We start from the raw sequence: 20,308 nt of genomic DNA, 5'->3' as shown, positions 1-20,308 counted from the left end.
CTGGTGTGGGCCTGCTGCACAATGACACCACCACATTCTGTAACATGCAAGAAAAAGCTCATTCATGATCCAGTGCCAAATACTTTTATCACTTATCCACCCAAAACACCACTGTTCACTTCAAGTACAGAGAGCATAAAGGCAACCTTGAAGCTGGTAGCACTATCGCCTGGGCAGGTAACAGAACAAGCACACTTATGTATATTTAAAAAAAAAAACCAAACAAAACCACAGCATCCCTGTGCTCTTCCCACAACTGGCAACATGAATCTGACCAGGGCAGATTGCCTAGAAAGCAGCCAAATCATATTTAAGATCTATATCCATGGACACACTTGTGAAGAACTACATATAGCAGTTCTCATTATTGAACTGTATCTTCTTCAAACTTTTATTCTTATCTTGTTTCTAGTGTTTATTTCCCTGTGTATTTGTTAATTTGAGAACTTCTTTTCCCCTGGCTTTGATGCGTTTTGCTCTTGTTTTCACATATCCAAACACCTTCACTGTGACTTTCTTAACTGAGTCTGGGCTGTGTTGCATTGCATTTCCAGCACAAAAACAAAACTCCCAACTGCTGTTCACATCACCCTTCTCCAAACAGCGTGAGGTTAATTGTCATATGAAAAAACACACAAGCAATGCAAATGCAGAAAACAGAGGAGCTGTTCAGAAAGACAGTTTCTGAAAAATATACATTGAAATTGCTTTTATTTTTGCTGGAATTAAAAAAAACCCATAAGAATATTGACATTGCATTTAAAACCCCCAGGAAGTTAAAGATTACACATTTTTGCATTTCTGAAATCTGAAATAAAAGTATCTCCATCATGCCTCTTTTAGGATATATCAATGTTGAACATTTTGAACCAAGATTTTTAAAGACATGTCAGGCTGTCCAATCTCTGCAGTGCCCTTCATTAAATATACAAAATGTGTCAACTCTTCTGTGAAGGGACACTGTCCAAAAGTTAGACAATTCAACTAAGAATTTCTACGAAAGACATCAAACCCCAGTTCTTAAGGGAAGAAAAACCAACGCATTTAAATGTAATCACAGAGCTTTAGGATTTCTGTTTTAAGCTTTGAGAAGTGTTACTGTGTGTGCTGCTTCTCTCTGCTCTGCTCCATGTATTAATACTGGCAAGTACTACCTTAGGAGTGTTGTTACCCAAAAAGTAGACTGTTAAGCTGGTATTGTCATTCCTTTGCTTCTTCCCTGTACTGCAAATAAGGTACACTGACAGGGTAACAGACAGTTGTATGCAAACACAAAGTCACTTAAATTACCTGAAGTTTGGAAAGAAAAGTTGTGAATTTATACAGCCATGATGCAGATTGTATGATTTGTCTCCACCAGGGTCAAAGCAGTATATACACAGCTGGTTTAAAATGACACATTTCTTATTCAATGTGTCAGGTAAGAAAAGCTTTCAACGAAAGTCCTTTTGAAAGTCATCATCTTCAAAGTCTTGCAGCTGCTAGAATGAGACAACTCAAATTGCTACTGCCTCGGCTCCGGACAAGCAGGCGAGTTCAATGCTTAGGAGTAGAGTCCATCATGAATCCACTGGTTATGGGGTAAGACCTCAAAAACATCGGTCTTGCCTGTCCCAGTAGTTTATTGACTGCAATGACAGTATTTGTGGAATTCATTCATAAATATCACTATACATTTTTACTTAATGTCATAGCTTAACAGTAAAACAGTAATAAAGATGACAATCCTGGGGGAATAATCACATTAAGTGTATATATAAGAACACTATAAAAGAGTGACAAAGTTTTATTTCATTACAAAAAAAGGTTTCTCTTTTTTTCCTGCGAATTCCTTTTTAAACTAAAACAGACTTTCATTCTTATGTCACCAAATGAGGAAAAAAAATCCTAACGTTCTGATGTTCGGAAAAAACAGGAAAACTATTGTCATACTACAAAACATTTCACTTTACAACGACCCCAAAGAGTTATCTATTACCTGGATGATAAAGAAAAATCGGGACATGAGGATAAAATCGTAAATTAAGACCTTGAGTATTTTTTTGAAAAAATTCTCTACTCTGATCAATGCAAGACTCTCTGACCTTAGGAGGACATTTGTACAGGGAATGAATATGTGTGGAACCAGCCAGAGAGATTCTATAGATCAGGAGAAAAATCCTGCCTTTATTTTGGTGTTTTATAATTTTTCCAGTATAAACTGATGTGTGAATCATTTCAACAATATGAAGCAGGTACATTCTAACAATTTCCAACACAAATCCCAGTACTTTCATTTACTTAACAGTATACTGTCTGTCAAAAAGATTAAAATGTTTATTTCATATTCTTTATGATGAAAAGTATATAAACTGCACTTTTAAATTAAATAGTTTTCCGCCAAAACTGGTCTGCTTTAAGACTGATAACTTTAGTGGAGAGAATTAAGATGTTTCAGCAAGTATCAATTTTCCGTTAAAAAAATGTCCGCAAGATGAAATTAAAAAAAAAAATAAATCTTAATTTACAATAAGCAGTGTAAACAGCAAAAACAACAGAAGCCACAAAGTTTCACGCACCAGCTGCTGGCAGACAGATAACTCCAAATGCTCATAGAACTTTGTATCTTCCTTTGTTGGTTGGTTGGTAAGAATTTTGCTGCAAATAAAGAAGAAGATAATCACAGTTAAAAGTGAAGATGGATAAATGAATTGCAATAAAACCCCACTAAGGTTATTAGCTGGGTATGTTGTAAAGCTACAGCAAACCACATCTCTCAACACATATAAAATATCAAAATGAGGGAGCTAATTCTCCTCTTCCCTGCCTGACGGTGTTGAAGTTAGGAAATTTATTGGGACCCAACTCTTTGAGGGGTCTTCATTTAAAAAGCTCTGTCAATGTGTCATCTCCATCTGCTGGCTGATAGCAGCCGTGTTCTGGCTGATTAACCAATGCCATGGATTTTTAGGCTGTTCAATAAAACAGTGGTTTTGAGATCTACAGGTCCCAGTCCTTGATATTAATAAAACCTCCTGCCAGAGCATCAACATTTGCAGAAGTCAATCTCGTAGAGCACATATTATTCCCTTTACATTCTGGATATTGCACTCACCAATCTGATGAGCTCCTCTTTTATAAGTCGTGTGATTTCTGCCTTTGCTTTCTGTACAGCCAGTTCATTGGCACCTGAAGATAAAAATAGGTATTATCATCCTAAACACTTTCTGTATATGAAGCCTACAGAATAAACATTGCTGTCTACTTTCAGAAGCACAGTAAAATTTGCTGAATATCCTCAGCTATTTGGTGAAGAACACTCTTGCTCAGAAAGCCAAAGCTTGACTATTTTGTCTTTTAAGGAAGATACTTCAGTCATAAATTACACTGTTCAGAAATATGTAGGATTAGCGGTTTCTTGAGAAAAACTCAACCATCATGACATTTGACAAGTTTATGTTGTAGTAGTTGATGCAATTTCTTACATTTTTAACAGCCTAAACAGAATTCTGTTTTCTTCCTTATTTCACACTGGCACAGACCTCTCTATGCTCATTCCTTTTTTTCTGTTCTTTTCCTCTCCTCAAAACTGATTTCATACATTAGCTGTTTTTCTGTGGCAGGTGAAGAGAAGCCTCTCTGTGATCCCCACGGATCATTTCATAAGTGTATGAAGATTAACAAGTGATTTCAGTAATTGCAAAGTAACTGCAGTGAGTCTGTAACTCAAGTGTCCAAACACTGACTACAAAAATTCCATGTCTTATTACAAAACCAGACTCATACCTTTAATAGAAGCATTTATAAAAAAAGAATACATACTTTCTATAGCCAAATAAATCTTTCGTTCTCCTTCCTTGGGTTCTTTGCCTGGAGGGAAGTAAGTTCCCCTGATTGTAATGGCAGCTTCAGAATATTCACTGATTCTCTGCAGCGCTTCCTTGGAGGTAACTTTCCATCTGGCAGTCTGCAAGGTGAAGGAAATGAGAGGATCAACAAGGTGAAAGGCAGCACACCAAATGACAATCCATTGGTTCTGCCAGCGTGTACAGAACCTCAAAGATAAATACAGGGAATTTGTACTTGATACTGTGAAATATAAATCCTCAAAATAACAGATGAGGTAGATCAGAGCAGCAATATTCTGAATGGCAGAAATATCCAGGTACTAAAAAAAGACAAAGAGCTGTACCAGTCATGACAGTAAAGCCTTTCCAAAAAACACTGGTGTCAGAGATTTGGGTATTAGAGAAGTAGGTAGAGGATGAAGACATTTTTGACTGATACTTTTTTTTCTGATACTCTCTGGAACAAGTCCAAAGCACTGCATTTATATAACCTGAGAATAATCACAATTAATATATTAATTTCAATTAGGTATGATGAGAAATTGAGACATAGTATTTTACTGGTGTAAGTATGAGGAGAGGTTTTGTTAAATAATGGTAATTTAAACTTGACTATAGCAAAATGGTTACTTGCCTGTGGGAAGTCATTGATCTCTAATTCTTCTTCGTATCTCTTGAAAGATTCATTCTGTCCTCCATCCTGTTTCTCTTCCTCCTGCTTCTCTATGGGTACATAATTGAGCTTGGCATTGATTTTTTCAGCCAGCTGCTCTGCAATGGTCTTGGCAGACACAGTAGGAGCTTGAATTGTGCCTCCTCTCAGGATAGCATTTGTAGCCTGCTGCATCACATCCTGTAAAAGCACAGGTCCATACTGAGAACAAGGTCGCAAAAAAAAGTCCTATATAAACCAATAAGGGGTTTGTTAAAGTTCTCTATGTAAGGTGATTGTCTACGTAACAAGTACATTCTCCAAACTTCTGCTCTTCCTTCCTTGCTCTCAACAACTCCTTTCACAGCTGGCAAAGAAAAGATCTTCATGATCTTTTGCATTTTCAGCTTCAAATATCTTTGGACATTCCAGAACAATTAATCTCAATGTAAACACATTGTACTACAGCTCATGCTCCAGCAGATATTCTACAACTCTGTCAAAGCTGACAAAATGAATTGTGTAATGTTATCAGTAATGAATTAACTCTTTGCCAGGGCAGACAAAGCATTTACGGTTCTGTAATAAGCCTTACAAACGTATCAGCTCACTTACAAATCCTATGTAAGTGAGTAAGCCCAGCCTAAATGAGATAAACAATGCAGTATGTTACTAGTGTGCAGAAACACTAAATCAAATGGCAGCCACAGAACAAAGAACTGAACAACCTTTATTAAAAAAGGGTAAAACAGATCTGTAAAGAGCCTGACCTTAAAGTGGAAGGGAACCATGACTTGTGCCTCTGCTCCAAGATTCTTCTGGGCATTGATTCTCAAAGCCAATCTTTTAGCAATTTCCAATTTTTCTGCATTTCCAGCTGATGGTGTAGGAGCATTTGATGTTCCTGGTGCTGCCATGTCTTTTACTCTTTTCTTTGAATTGAACATGCTTTCAATTTGTTCATCAATCTAAAGAAAATAACAATTATATGATCACTGCATTTACCACTACATAATCATGTAATCATTAAAAAAAGAAACACTAAGGGGCATTTAGTTTACATGTTCTTAAATAAATCAATCCTGTATTAATGGTAGAAGCTTGCTCAAAACTACAGTTGAACAAAAGGATGATCTAATCAGGAAGAAGTCTGAACACAGTGTTTACTTGCAAGGTCACAAAAAGGAATCTATCCAACATCAAGAAAGGAATTTAGTAAGATTTAGAAATAGAAAATGTTATTATGTCTTTAAAACACTTCAAATAAAAATGTATTCACAATTGAGGATCATTGTTCTACTTCATTTATGCAAGATTAATATCCCAAATAATTTATGTGACATTTACATAACTACACACATTAAGTGTAAAATGCCGTAAGTAAAAAAGAGACACTGAAGATCTTCCTAGATCTCGATCTTCGTAGCTATATTGCTATATTTAAAGAATACATGCAGTCAGTAACAAAGGTCACAGTTACAGAAATTCATGCACTCTGCAATGTATTATGCAACCTCGTGGGGAAGAAAATCAAATGTATTGAGAAAATCCATAAGCAACTTAAATCCTATTCCCAAGTGCTTACGTCAACAGCTGTATCTTCATCATCTGAATCTTGCAAGCCAAGAGCTGCTTTTTGTAGCTTCTTTCTTTCATTAGCCAAAGCCTGTTCTGTTTCATCAAATTTAAAACCTTTGCCAGAGAATCCACTGCTTTTTTTTATCAACTTTCCCTCCTGAAAACAAAAACATGTATTGTCATAATTAGGAGTTTCAAATCCTAGTTCTGACAGTCATAAAATAATTGTAAGATTATACAAATAATTTTGAGATTCTTTAAAAAGCAAATCCCAGCACATTCATAAAGTGCTTGACATTTAAAAGCTGCATTTCACAATGAAATGTAATTTTAAAAAACTATGTTATTTCTGCAGAGACAGTACCCTATTGGGATTTTCTGAAAGTATATATTTTAAATACTTTTCAAATGCAGTTAAAAAACCTTCCATTTTCTTATATCAGAAAAACTTCAGTGCTACTCTTCTAGCATGAGAGAGATCCTCTCTGGTGGAGAGCTCTAGAAATTATCATACAAATTCAGTGAAAGGGCTTCATTATCTTGTATGTAAATTTTGTTAAAAGCCAAAGTGTCCTTTATACCATAGGTATTTATTTCATACCAGCTGACAGTGGTAAATTCTCAAGAAGAGTTCTTAAAATAAAATTCAAGATGCCAATCTTGAGGTCACTGACACACTTAGCCAAGCAGACACATGTTCCCAGAGAGGTGACCCATGTGTGCACACTGGACAACTGGACACATGTGCATACAGTAAACCTGGACCAAGCCCCCAACAGAAGAATTACTTACAGCCTTCTGTTGGTCTTTGAAGTCGGCCCAGAGCTTCTCCAAATCCGGAGGAATTGGATTCCCAGACAATTCCAAAGCCTTAATGATATCACCAGCATAACGTGCCTGATCCTCAGTAATGAATGTATATGCATACCCCTGGTCAAAATTAATTTAAGAGATAATTAGGAAAAAGCTCTAAAGACACAACCTCTAAATTTATTGAAGCACCTTGCACAGATACTAATTTCAATGAAAGTAACGACTAGAGTCATGCAATAACTCTTTTTTAGTGGAAGTGCAGAATGAATAATGTGATTTTCCAGGAAGCTGATGCAGAGGGGTAAGATAGTAAACACTGAAATCTCTCCTTCCAACCAGTGTTGTCATGATTAAAAATTTAAAAAATTAGTATCTTATCAATTTAATAGGCCACATTTCCAACAGTGGAAAACACCCAAACTTTCAGCCACAACTGGGATTTAAAAGAACGCCCAGACATCAGAAGAACACTAAGTTCCAAATTTCAGGTTGCTAACGTTCAGAACATATTAAAAACACTCTTCCCAACAACACCACAAACGACTCCCTCTGTAGCCATCCCTTGGAACAACTTCATCAAACAATAAAGAAGTGAAAAACGCCAGTACTAATGAAACCAGATAATGGAGTGTACTTACTTTATTGCCAGCTCGCCCCGTGCGGCCGGCTCGGTGCACGTAGTCCTCGTAATGGTTGGGACAGCTGTAATTGACCACCAGCATCAGCTGCTTCACATCCAAGCCTCTTGCTGCTACAGATGTGGCCACCAGAAGTTTGCAGGTTCCATTCTTGAAGTCATTAATGATGCTGTCTCTGTCATACTGATCAATACCTGCAAGACAAATCAGTTAATTGTAAAGCTCTGCTCTAAGTCATGAGAATTTGTACAAGGGTCCCTAACTTCAAACAACCAAAACCACAAGCAAATGGAGCTTCAATACTTTCACACATTTGAAGGCAAAATACAATAGCCAAAATAACCTCTGTAATTTAGAATAACTTACTTTTTCAACTATCAGAAGATATTTTCCCCACACCAAGATCCTCAAAACATTTTTTAATATTATTTTCTATTTTGTACTTCAACTGAGACCTCATCTGGAGGCTTTGTCTGTTCTCTAAAGGCAACTGAAATCTCAGAAGAACAAGAATATTTTTCCCTCTTCCACTGCTGCATTCCTGCTTAACACTGATTTTGTACTTACTGGTTGTATATAAAATGCTCTAAAAAATACTGTAAGTTTTAAAATATACTGGGGTGGACAGCATTGTAAAGAGATTTTTTTTCTCCTCTTGCTACTTCCATTCTATTACTACTTGATAGAAGAAAAGTAAAGTGACAACTGCTGTTACTGTGGAATTGCAAATATAAATATGATGTGATACTCCCCAATGGCACTCTCCACCCTACAATAACAAGTAGTGAGCAATTCCCTGAGAGGTGTTAACTCTCAGTAACAGTTCTCTTGCACAGACACAAGATTTGGCATCTGATGACATCTCACAGAGAACAATGAAGAGTAGTTACATCAAACTATCATGTCTATTTCAGATTAAGAGACAATTATCCTCCCCAATTACAAAGCAAAACCTGCTTATGAATACTTGGCACTATACAGGAACTAAGTGATTTTTAACTACTGGACACCAACATCCCAGTTGGAAGTAGTTAATATAAATCCTTAAATTTGCAGATTACCTCCATGAAGAGACAAGCAAGGATAAGAAGCCCTCATTAAATCTTTCAACAACCCATCAGCGTGTTCTTGCTTATCTACAAATATGATAACGGATCCTTTCTCCTGATAGTGTCCCAGTAACTCCAGTAACTTCAGAAACTTGTTCTCCTCTTCTATGACAATCTGGAAAAAGACATACAAAAGCCAAGTAGAAAGAGTACAATTTGTATCCTGAGTCATTAAAGAAATCCAGAACGTATAAAAGTAAAAATCAGGAACAGGAAATTACTTTTCCAGGCTGTTCCCACAGCTAGCAGTAAAACTGCTGTTCAGCTTAGTGCTACAAAACAACTTTGAAAATCACACTCATTTGCAGTTAAGGGTGTAGATTAATTCTAAGTTCGTTTTTCTTAAGGTCACTAAACTTCTAAAAATAAAAGCTCTGTGGATATATTGCTTTATATTCATTGCTGGGAACAATCTTTTGTTCCCAGCAATGAGCAGATAAGCGAGGCAGATGTATCACACTCACCACGTGCTGCTCCACATCAGAACAGACAACACTTCTGCCTCCAACCTGCACCTCTATGGGTTTACTGAGGATCCTGCGAGCCAGGGCCTCCATAGCTCTGGGAAAAGTAGCAGAGAACATGACAGTCTGTCGGTCAGGCCTGACGTTGTCTACAATGCGCATAACCTGCGGGGAGAGAACAGTCTCTGTTAACATCCAAGTGCTGGAACTCAATTTCACACTCGTACAAAGCAGTCATCTTTAAAGTCAGGTGGTATCTGCACATCACAGACTACAAAACAGTCTTTACAGATTTCCTCTTGGCACCAAGCTGCTGGCATTGGAAGACAGGCAAAACTTGCTGGATTCAGAAGGAAGTTGCATGGCAATATGCAACCTGGCAGCAGCAGCTCAGCAAAAATCCGAGGAAATGTAGCAGAAACTCTACAGCTCAAGACACAAATAAAAGGAATTTTCCTAGTTTTGGAGAACAGTATAGCCCATGACAACTGAAAGAGCCCTGGATGTCCAAAGCTCTCAGCAAGCAATTAGCAGCATTTCCAACAGTTAGTTCATACCTCTTGCCAAGAGACATCCAAGACTATATAAAACAGACTACAACTGTATCAAGGAATTACACAGGGATACACCATGGCCACAAGTTATTCAAAGTAAGTGTGTAAAACACTTTGTGTATTAGAAAAAAAATCTAAGCTATATAGGAATTTATTGAAAGCAAAACATAGAATCACAGAATGGTTTGAGTTGGAAGAGACCTAAGATCAACCAGTTCCAACCCCTTGCCATGAGCAGGGATACCATCCCCTAGATGTGAGGATAATGTGATGTTATAATAATGTAATAACAGATAAAAGAGTAATCATAATATAAGTCAGCTTAAGCTGCTGTCTGTACGCAGCACATCCTTTTAAACACCCACTGGCAGAGAAGTAATAATCCAGCGTTGCAAAATCCCTGATGTGAAAACCAACATCTTTTAGCACCATCCCTCATGTCATGAATTACCTGAGGCTCAAAGCCCATGTCAAACATTCTGTCAGCTTCATCAAGTACAACGTATGTGACTCTGCGGAGATTTGTCACCCGACCTGTGAAAGGAGAGGAAAAAACACATGGGAAACAAAATCAAATGGAAATCTAGTTTCGCTTAGGATTGTCTTTTAAAAAATGTTACATAGTCTCACTAATGTCTAACAAAGACATTAATTAATTGTTTAAAAAGTTCACTAAATGTGAACTTCAATGTTCACACTTTAATCACACATACATTCTGGGAAATGTGTAAGTATGCACAAGGCCCTTTTAGTTTGTCAAACTCTTCTCTTGCATACCATCATAGGGCCAGAAGAACCTGTAAAATTCAGAAAACTGCCCTCGCCAAAACACATCATAAAACTAAGACTGAGCTGAAGCAAGGAGCCACATCAGCCAGTATCTGACAGCGGCACCTAGAAAAGAACATATTAGAGATTACAGCGCATGTGTGGAAGGCAAAGCCCAGTGCTAACTGCTGCAGCCTCAGAAAATTCCTTTATACACAATCTGTAATGCTTCCTTGGAACTAAGAATAACTATTTGAGGATAACCATACTAGTTCTATATCACTGCTATTAATAGGCATACAACAGAGTAAGCAGTCTTTTCAAAATTACTACATAGAGATTAAAACCTACCCAGTAACACTACTGAATTTAAAATCAAGAACCACCCCAAACTCTGGGACAGGTTGAAATAAGCAAGTTGTGCTTCTGTGAACATTTTGAAATTATCACAGACAGGATAACTAGCACCCTTCCCAAACAGTGAAGAGACTCCCTTTCATGAGAAGGATTTAACTCAAGGATTCTAGAATCATACTCTCGAACAATATGAACACATTCCACACCACTGTGGAGTGACACTGCCAAATGCTCTCTGAATGGAACAGATTTGTCACATTTTCTAAAACTATCACTCAGATTTGTGCCTGTCAAATTACAGAAGAATTTGGTCCTCTCAGCTTCAGCAAATTGTAGCTGAATCCTCAAATTATTTAAGACATTACGCGCTGCATTTTTTAATATATGGAACTTAAGGAACAAAGCAAGTATTCCTTTTATCTAGTATCTATTTAACATCTCAACACTTTCATCCCCAAATAATAACTTTGTAAAATTACTTGGGAACAGCATTAATGTACCTACCTTTGACGATTTAAGTCTTGGAAGCCCAGTTCTATATGTCTTGAAGGTACTTTTTTCACAGAAGTTAAATAATGTCAACAGTTTAGTAGAGGTTTTGATGTGGAATAATTTAATCATAAAACTTTATCTAATAAGCATGCAATGGTTACACTAGGACAAAACCTCTTAAAGCTGCAGTGGCTCAGTTTAATCAATCTGAGTAACTGATATAAGGTCAGTTCTTTTACTTCTGAGCAGGTATTTAGGGAGGGCTTCTTTGACTGGTTTTTAAAGCCAACAAATAAAGGCAGTCAGACGCTCTTGCAGAGCAGAGAACTGCTGAGCTACTCTAACATAGATAACGGATCAACGGGCAGACAAGATAAGCAACTATTACATAACCTTTATCTAAATGACTCCAAGTTGAATTTTGGACCAGCACATTTCAACTTTAGCAATGATAAACATTCTCAAAAATTCTTCAAAAATGTTGTATCCTGTCCTCCCCAAGAAAGTCAAATCAATATACGCTTAAACCTATTATTAGTGCTATATATTCTCAATAGCTATATAGTGCAGCCTGAAGAGATATAAGAAAATTCCATAAGACCATTTATGAAATTACATGATCTTTTGAATTTGTTAGAATTACACAACAAATGTAAAAAAAAAATCTTCAAAGGAAAAGGTTTTCTACTCACCATTGTTAGCTGCTAACATGTCAATCATACGTCCAGGTGTGCAAACAATAATTTCAGCACCTCTTTTGAGTTCAGCTATCTGATTTCAAACACATTAAACAATCTATTAGTTTTTGCTTTGTGATATTTTTTGATTTTTCAAAAACTTCTATCACCTTCCAAAAAAAAAACCACCTAGACTGTAATACAGCTGTTCCACTAATGTGAATTATGTAAAAAATTTAATTAGCAATTTCTTCAAGTCTCTGGAAAACTCTGCTTCCAGAATAACCCATGACAGAGTGAGCTACCACCACCTGAAGTAGTTTTAATGAGAATGTAACTTCAATACTGTTAAGAGCCTGTAAGAAATGACAGTGTTACATCAGGAACAAGTGACAGTAGACACACCACGTTCCACCACAGATGGTCACTCCTGTTGTTTCCATAAACGGGTGGGGTGGAGGTGTGGAAAACCTTGAAATTAATCTCTAAGTTACTTCAAGATGTAATGTTTGATACTGCAATAAATCAATGTTACGGTTTTCTGGCTTTTTTTATCTTAAGGAGAACTCTCAGAAAAATGCAGCTTATTTTATATATATATATATATATATATAAAATATCCCACTAATAATTAGATTTTAATTTAATGCCCAATACATAAAGAAAAACAGTCTGAAATTTCTATGGATCATATCTGAGACTTTCCAGGATCACTATTTTTAAGGTTGTTACAGGTAAAGCTTTCTGCATTACTACCATTCCCACAGAGAAAATCCATAATGAAGACTGCAGAGGTACTGGATTAATGGAAAAGAAAAAGCAACTAATCTTGCTACAAAAGAAACACTGACTAATAAAGCCCAAGCATTCTTTGACAAGGCAGGCATGTGTTTTGCATACCTGCTCACTGATTCCTGTTCCTCCATAAACACAGACAACTCGAAGTCCAAGTGTCTTTGAGAATTTCTTGCACTCCTTGGTAATCTGCAAAGCCAACTCACGTGTAGGTGTCATAATGACAGCTGAAAAGCAAAACATTCTCATGATACACTGCAATATAAGAGATGTCGTAATTTCTACAACAGAAATTGATCTTTGTAACGATGTTTACAGCAATTTACTTCCTATTTTTAAGATTAATTTCAAGGAAGATGTAATTGAGACATTAAAAAGAAAGAGTCAAAATCTGGTCCAAGGGTAAAAATCAAAGGAGTAAGGTCTCCCAGATACATGGACATGGGAGTGCTACTGAAACAACATGAGATAGCACAGTGATCACAAAACAACGTTAAAGAGCACAGTGATTTTTCACAAAAAGAAAAAGCTACTTATCAATGAACATTAGTAAGCACTTCTCCTTATAACCAAGCAAAGAACTGAAATCCCATCTAAAGCAAATACTTGGTGTGATGTTTATTGAAATAGTAACTTGGAAAACAAAATCTTTTTACCTATGGGACCTTCTCCTTCTTCTAATGCTCTCTGATCCATAATGTGTCTGAACATAGGCAACAGAAATGCAATAGTTTTTCCACTTCCTGTTTTAGCGATGCCAATCAAATCTCGTCCGTTCATAATTGCTGGGATGGCCTGGGTTTGAATTGGAGTGGGCTTTTCATAGCCGTGTCTTAAAGAAGGAAAAAAAGTATTTTAAGAACAAAATAGAATTTGATAGATGTAAATCATGAAGTTTTGATAATTATTTTTTTACATATTCACATTTACATATACATCAGTGCCATTCAAAAAATACAAATCAAAATGAACAAATGCTTGATACAAATGGCAGAGAATAGTTAATAACAATAATTCAACACTGAGTGATAAATACTCTGATGACTATACACGTAACATTTACAGATACTGACATATGGCATTATGCAGCAAAGTAAAAGGTCCTTCTCATGGACATAGAACAGAACGCAGCAAGCAAAATCGAGGATGATACAGTTTATAAAGTGTTTGCTTACTTTTTGAGGGCAGTGAGAATCTTCATGGAAATACCACATTGTACCCAGGTTTTTATTGGTTTGGGACAGCCTTTTCCTTTGACTGTAATTCCCTCCAGTTCCAGCCTGTACACATTCACCTCTGAAATAGAGTTTACCTTTTAACAGAGTCAAACTTGACATTTCTCTGCTACCCTGATCAGAAAATTTTTGCTTTGTCCCTTAACATGAAATACTAATTTTATCACTACCAGAAAAATAGCTTTTTGCTTGTTACACATAAACACAGGAGTTAGCTTGAAAGGACTCAGGTTTATTTTCCAATCAAAGCCTCATATATAATTATAGTAAGTTATCAACAATAGGGGTGCACCTGATTTAACACTTTTCTACAGCAAGCTGCTCCAAATGCTTTTTATATTCCAAAGCATTTGCTGTTCCTTAGCACACTGAAATCCACCATTATTTTCTTCAATAGTACCCAAGGTGTTCTGGTTGCATTTGTCTTTACCTTCTTGAGTCATTTTCGCTAGTTCTGGTACTTCAACATAGAAGTTTTTCCTGAAAGGTTCATACTCTATCTTTCCATGATCCACTGGTTCTAGCAGCTTTCTCTGCTTGGTCTGATAGCCAGTCAGGGCAGTCTGAAGATCAACTTCCTCCTCTTCTGAGGAATACTGTAGGGATCACAATTTTTGTGTACATTAGGATTAATGAATCATTAAAGTGTTTGGCTTTTTTATTTATAGCAAAACTATTAGACGTGCATTTGACTGTACTAGACACGAAACTGAAGACGTGCTCTCAATTGTTCCTTCCCCTAATTCCTTCATGTTTCTCCCAAACCTCCTCAACTCTTACCATGTTCTGTGTCACTTTCACGACTTTACGCCTGCCAACTACCAGCCTTGTCATTTAGAAATAATCACTGCCATATAAAAGAAACAGTAAGAGGAAATGAAAAGAAAGCAGGCAGGCAGCAGACTGGCGTCACACTGCAGCCACAGCTCTGGCAGATGTCCCCTCCTCAGCTCTGAAGGAGCACCACTAATGCTGAACTGCAGCCACAGAGCATGAGCTGGCGTGGCTGAGCTGCAGGGCCTGTAGGGTACTGACTCTGTGACTCACACAAGGCTGTCCCTCCACAGCCTCCCAAGGAGCAAAATACCCACAGCCCTTCACAGCTCTTCAGGCCAAACACCACACAGCCATAGGAAGCAAGAAAAGGCACTTGGCCTGTTCATAGGAGAAATGCAAAGCATTTCCATTACCTCCATTGCATCCTGGTCATTCTCCATGAGTTCCCCTTTCTTCTTTTCTGACTCAGCAGATGCCTTTTTGGTTGTCACCACAGTTACCACCTTGGTAACAGTTGGTCCAGTTTTCTATAAAAAATGTTTAAAAAAATGCGTATTAAACAAAACCCGTCCTGTAAAAAACATACAGAATATTTGTACTTCTGGATACATTATGCTAAGTGTATTTATTTCCCACTTCCCTCAGTGAAATTTTATCAGAATAATGCTTAATAAACAGTTTCATAAAACCACCAGGAAAAGAAAGTTAAAGCAAACATGCATTGAGTGTATATAACTTCTAGCTTTTTGGCACTTTCCCCTATTTCTTCCCAAGCCATTTTGCTATTAAAACACAAAGTTATCTTTGTCTTTTAAAAGCAAATAACCTTTAACAAGTGATTTTACCTTTTCACTCCCACCTCCACCTTTCACACTTCTCATATTGAACTTCTTGACCTCTTCTTTTACTTCTTCCATATAAGCATCCAAAGGATCTAACTCCTCATCTTCAACCTCATTGCCTTCTTTTTCTCCTTCTGCAGTTTCCTCTTCATCATCTAATAAGAGTGAAAAAGATGAGGATAAATTATGGGGAAAGACAGAAGTCTTTACATGTGTTGAACTACTGTCCACCCAAATAATTATAGCCCAGTGTTATTACTGAATAATTTTTCCTCATACAAATCTCTCCAGTTGGTTTATGAAAAATGTATCTTAAACCATTTGACACCATGACCAGATTTAGGCTTTGTTATTTTACAGTTCATATTCTGAAGAGTTATTGGATGCTTTAAAGATATTGTAATAAAAATATTATGAGGCATCAAAGTATTCTGTTATATGTGAAGGGGTTAAGTACCATCATCATCTTCTAAACTCCATTTTTTCCCCTGTTTCATCTCTTCAATTTCTTTTTTTAGCTCTCCTATGTTTTCCATTGCCTTCTTGCGTTGTTCTTCCCTCCATTTCTCCACTCTTTCTTTTCGTTTTCTCATTTCTTCTTCTAGTTTGTTCTGATCAAAATTCTGTGACAAAAACCAAAAAGTGAAAATTAATGGCCACTGGCTTTAGCCTACGTTTCTTTAAACAAATGTAACTATTGAGTGAACAAGCTGTAGAAGACTGGACATCCACAAACTTCCTGGTTTAAATTCTTTATCTTTTAAATTTACAAATGTTAGAACTCTCTACCTCAGTGGCCACAGCATTTGTGGTAGCATCTTTATCCTTCTCTTCCTCTTTGTCATCTTTGTCTTTTTTCTTTTCTTTGGAAACTTCCACACCTTCTGTCTTTTCTTTAGATCTTGATCTGAAAGTAAGATCAAAGGTTTCTTAGAATACAACAGCTTTTCTCGGGGAGGATACATATATTCTGGACAGAAACAGAACTATAATCATCCTGTTACGTTTTTGAACACCTCACAAAGCACACTACTTCCCAATCTTTCCATGTCATGGAATTACTTCCTCTAACTACCAGTAATGTAGACTCTAACCCAATCCACCAATTCACATGCTTTTCCTCATTTCTTTGCAAACTTTATTTTCAGACCTCTTACAATTGATACTCCAGTTGTTCTGAGCTTTATTTTACACCTCCTTGAAGCCAGCATTTAGAAAAAAGATAGAACATATTTCCTGTTTGCAGAATTTCTAGAGAAAGATTAAAGTGACCTAGCATCTTGCCATGGAAATGTGAGCATCCCCCTAAACACACTATGCTGGCTGACAGACAAAAGCCTTTCTCCCTGGGAAAAGCTACTCATGTAATGCAAATGTAAGAGGCAGACATGCACAAATACCAAACCCATTTATCACAGGTGTTATTATCCTTACTTGCTTCCAATTTAAAAGAAAGCATCAAAATCAAATTTGTGCTAGCTTATAACAATAAATATAAAATTCCCTTCAGCTAATTTAAGATCATACAGCTTTTTTCTTTGGACTGTTCTAATACAAAACATACACTTATTCCCAAAGCCTTTGTGATTCTAGCTTGTCATGATTTCTAGAGTGCCATCACTACTTATGCTGTATATAGACTGTTGTTACCATTTACAGACTCCCCACCCATTTTACAGCAGAGCCTTATTATATGGTGTTTGCAATTATATCTAAAAACCTTATCAAGATATATTTAAAAGACAATGACCTGCAGTAAGCATTTTTAAAGCCAAGAACACAAGAATACCTGTTTTCTGTTTTCCTGTTCTTGCTTGGACTGGAGGATCGAGACCTTCTCCCTCTACTCCTGCTCCTTGAGCGCCTCCTCTCTCGGCTCCGGGATCGTCTCCTCTCTCGGCTCCGCTCCCTTTCTCTGCTCCTTGAACGCCTGACATGCAACAAAATTATCTTTACTTAAGACATGCTCATAGCATAACTTCAGTCTTCCATTGAGGAACAGGTTGTAAAAGGAACCCACTCATCATCAAGACCACTAAGAACTCACAAACTCCAGCACCAGCGAGCCTTAAGCATAGTGAAACCCACCACAGACATCAGCAAGGAACTAACTGGAGAGTTAATCAATGCTCAGCAGAGAGGCACTTTTAGCTCCTTTGAGGGGAGCTGCTGCCGTACCTTTGGCGCTTCCTGTCCCTCGAGCGAGACCGTCTCTTGTCCCTGCTGCGGGACCTCTCCCGCCTGCGGTCGCGGCTCCTGGAGCGCCGGTCCTCGCGTTTCCGCTTGTCCGACGGGGAACGGCTCCTGGAGCGGCTCCCGGAGCGGCCCCGGGACGCAGAGCGCTTGCGATAATGCCTGCGGGGCACAGCAGTGTCAGCACCACGGCACCGGCACGCAAAGGCGGGTTGTCACGTGGTCCTGAATTTCTTTTTAAACGTCTAAACTTTTGTAATCATCTTGCCAAACTGATTAATATATGTTACATATGTGTAATATACACAATATACACTCGTAATGATGCTGAAATTAGGATTATTTGGTCATAATTTTCTTTTAGTTTTAGAGTACTATTATAAGCACATCATGAGAACACCAGGAACATCAAGAACAACTACGTTTTCAGAAATTCACTAATTTCCACTTCATATAAAGGAAAAGCTGAAGACTCTTTGAAGCTATCCCAAAATCTGTCAAGCAAACAAAACTCCTCTTTGTTACTTTTTATACAATTAATGTTTGCCCACGTAAGGTAGACAAACTATACCTCTGCTCAGTGGGAAAACTGTCAGACTGGAGTTAAAGAAACATAAACCCCTGAGGATGTGACTCAGCTGTGGTCAATGCCTTTACCATGCTGACATCAACAGAAATTCTGCAATATCAAACATCACAACAGAAGGTGTCAGAAGTCAGCAAGACTTTGAGGGGTGTGTGATAGAGATGGGTGCCTCCTTTCCTCCCCTCACTGATGTTTTTATCCTAACCACACTGTGGGGCAGAGCAGGGCTAGGAATTTTCTAGGAAACTTCAGCTGAGTGTAGAAGTCACAGAGGGACCCTGATTGTGACCACTTCCTCCAGTCCCAGGTATTCAGTCACCAGCCAGAATAATTCCCTTGTTCACTCTCCTATGGATCAGGACCCTCAGACCTTTCCCCTAACAAGCCCAGCAGTCATGCTTGAGAAGCGGGAAACAGCAGAGAAGGCAAGACTTTAAGCCCACCAACTCCTTGTTTCCATTCCATGGTAGTATTGAAATAGCTCAGCTCTAAAAATAGCAGTATATTTGTATTTAGTCTATGCTGTGTGGTATATTTAGTCACCACATGCACTTGGAGTTAGTAGCATATACTCACATCGTGCCTATCAGCAGGATGAGTGCAAACAACACCCATCAGCATTGAGACTTAATTTCTTTTCCATCTCCATCACACAATGCCATGGGATCTGCTCTATACTTCTCTCTTTCTAATCTTTTTGTTTTAGAGAACTACTTTTGGTTTTCATTTTTTCCCTCTATAGTGTCCAATAAAGCCAAAGAGATGATTTCAGGTTATAGAAGCCCCAGGGTGAGGAACATTTCTTCACACCAACCCCACCACGTGCAGCCCCCACCCACCATTCATTCTCACCCTCTTACCACTTCTTCAGTTTTGAAACTTTTTGTATGTAAGAACAGAAAATTAATACAAATTTAATCCCACTTCTAGCATTATTTTTAGCCCAAACAGAAGAACCATGTCATTTTCAGCAGAGAAGCCATAGTGTGACAAACAACGGAGTCCTGCTGGCTGGAGTGCCAGAACTTGGCTTTCAACTCAGGGGGCTCTAGCGGTGCCCTATACTGCCCACTGCGGCCCCAGCTCATCTGGAGCTAATTTAGATAGATCTGTGGGAGTCCCCAGCCGTGCACCAGATCACTGATTTGAGCCTAAGGTAGTTGCTAAAATTTCGATGTAAATTTCCGTTATGGACCTGGGAGATGTTACAGCGTAGAACAACTGCATTTGGGGACTGTCAATTTTAATGTTAAAATCTGATTAAACTACGACACAGAGGCATATACCCGACAGAATTCTCCTACTGTGGAAGCGGTTTAAAGCCTGATAGGTGTGAGCAGCTCCGTATCACCTGGAGCACAGGCTTGGCCCGAGACACGCAGCACAGGGGCACATCACTGCCGAGCTGGTTACAACCCTAACCACGTCTTTTTATCAGCTGTGACAGGGCAAAAAACTCCATAATCCTGCGTAAATACAAAAACCACAAGCAGAACCATCTAAACCAAGTTAACCCCCCTACGTGGCTAATTGACGGCATTTTGGAACAAGCCCGCGAAGGCCGGAGGTGCTCCGGGAGCCGCGAGCTCGGTGCCGGTGAAGCCCGAGAACTCGGAGCCAGCCGGCGCTGGGACGCGCGGCCCCTCGGCCCGCCCGGAGCCCCGAGTCCCGGCCCTACCCCTCAGGGCCGGCTCCAGGCCCGGGCGCTGCCGTGGCGGCCTCAGCGCACCGGCCGGCCGGGAGAGCCCGCGCCGCCCTCTGTTCCCCTCACGGCCACCTCACCGCGCCACGAACCCCGAGCGAGCCGCGACCCCCGGGCGGGCGGTGCGCCGGCGCCGCTCCCTCACCTGGACTCGCGGCCCATGGCGGCGACGCTCCCGCTACACGGCGGCGGCCATTCCGCGCCCGCACGGCCACAGCCCGGCCGGGAGCGCCGCCCCTTCCGGCCCGC

General features: G+C 38.8%; 1 protein-coding gene across 3 annotated transcripts; it reads right to left on the bottom strand.

Moving 5' to 3' along the window:
* Positions 1–694: 694 nt before the first annotated feature.
* Positions 695–20,297, bottom strand: DDX46 (DEAD-box helicase 46). Of its 3 annotated transcripts, none has more exons than XM_066329040.1 (24): positions 20,205–20,297; positions 17,757–17,933; positions 17,368–17,508; positions 16,368–16,485; positions 16,036–16,201; positions 15,582–15,733; positions 15,150–15,263; positions 14,390–14,555; positions 13,900–14,020; positions 13,381–13,556; positions 12,830–12,951; positions 11,945–12,023; positions 10,087–10,169; positions 9,082–9,246; positions 8,570–8,732; positions 7,509–7,702; positions 6,850–6,987; positions 6,065–6,214; positions 5,250–5,447; positions 4,462–4,680; positions 3,802–3,946; positions 3,095–3,168; positions 2,559–2,637; positions 695–1,628 (listed from the first exon to the last, which is right to left on the bottom strand). In XM_066329040.1, exons 1-23 carry the CDS (start codon positions 20,219–20,221, stop codon positions 2,590–2,592), a joined length of 3,126 nt encoding a protein of 1,041 aa, XP_066185137.1. In that variant the 5' UTR covers positions 20,222–20,297; the 3' UTR covers positions 695–1,628; positions 2,559–2,589. The 3 variants fall into 3 exon arrangements, with proteins under 3 accessions (XP_066185137.1, XP_066185138.1, XP_066185136.1); XM_066329041.1 differs by having other exon boundaries at positions 695–1,481; XM_066329039.1 differs by having other exon boundaries at positions 695–2,637.
* Positions 20,298–20,308: the final 11 nt, after the last annotated feature.

Source organism: Sylvia atricapilla, chromosome 14 (assembly GCF_009819655.1).
Source record: "Sylvia atricapilla isolate bSylAtr1 chromosome 14, bSylAtr1.pri, whole genome shotgun sequence".
NCBI lineage: Eukaryota > Metazoa > Chordata > Aves > Passeriformes > Sylviidae > Sylvia > Sylvia atricapilla.
Note: the sequence above shows the minus strand (reverse complement) of the source record. Positions and strands in the feature narration are given on the sequence as shown.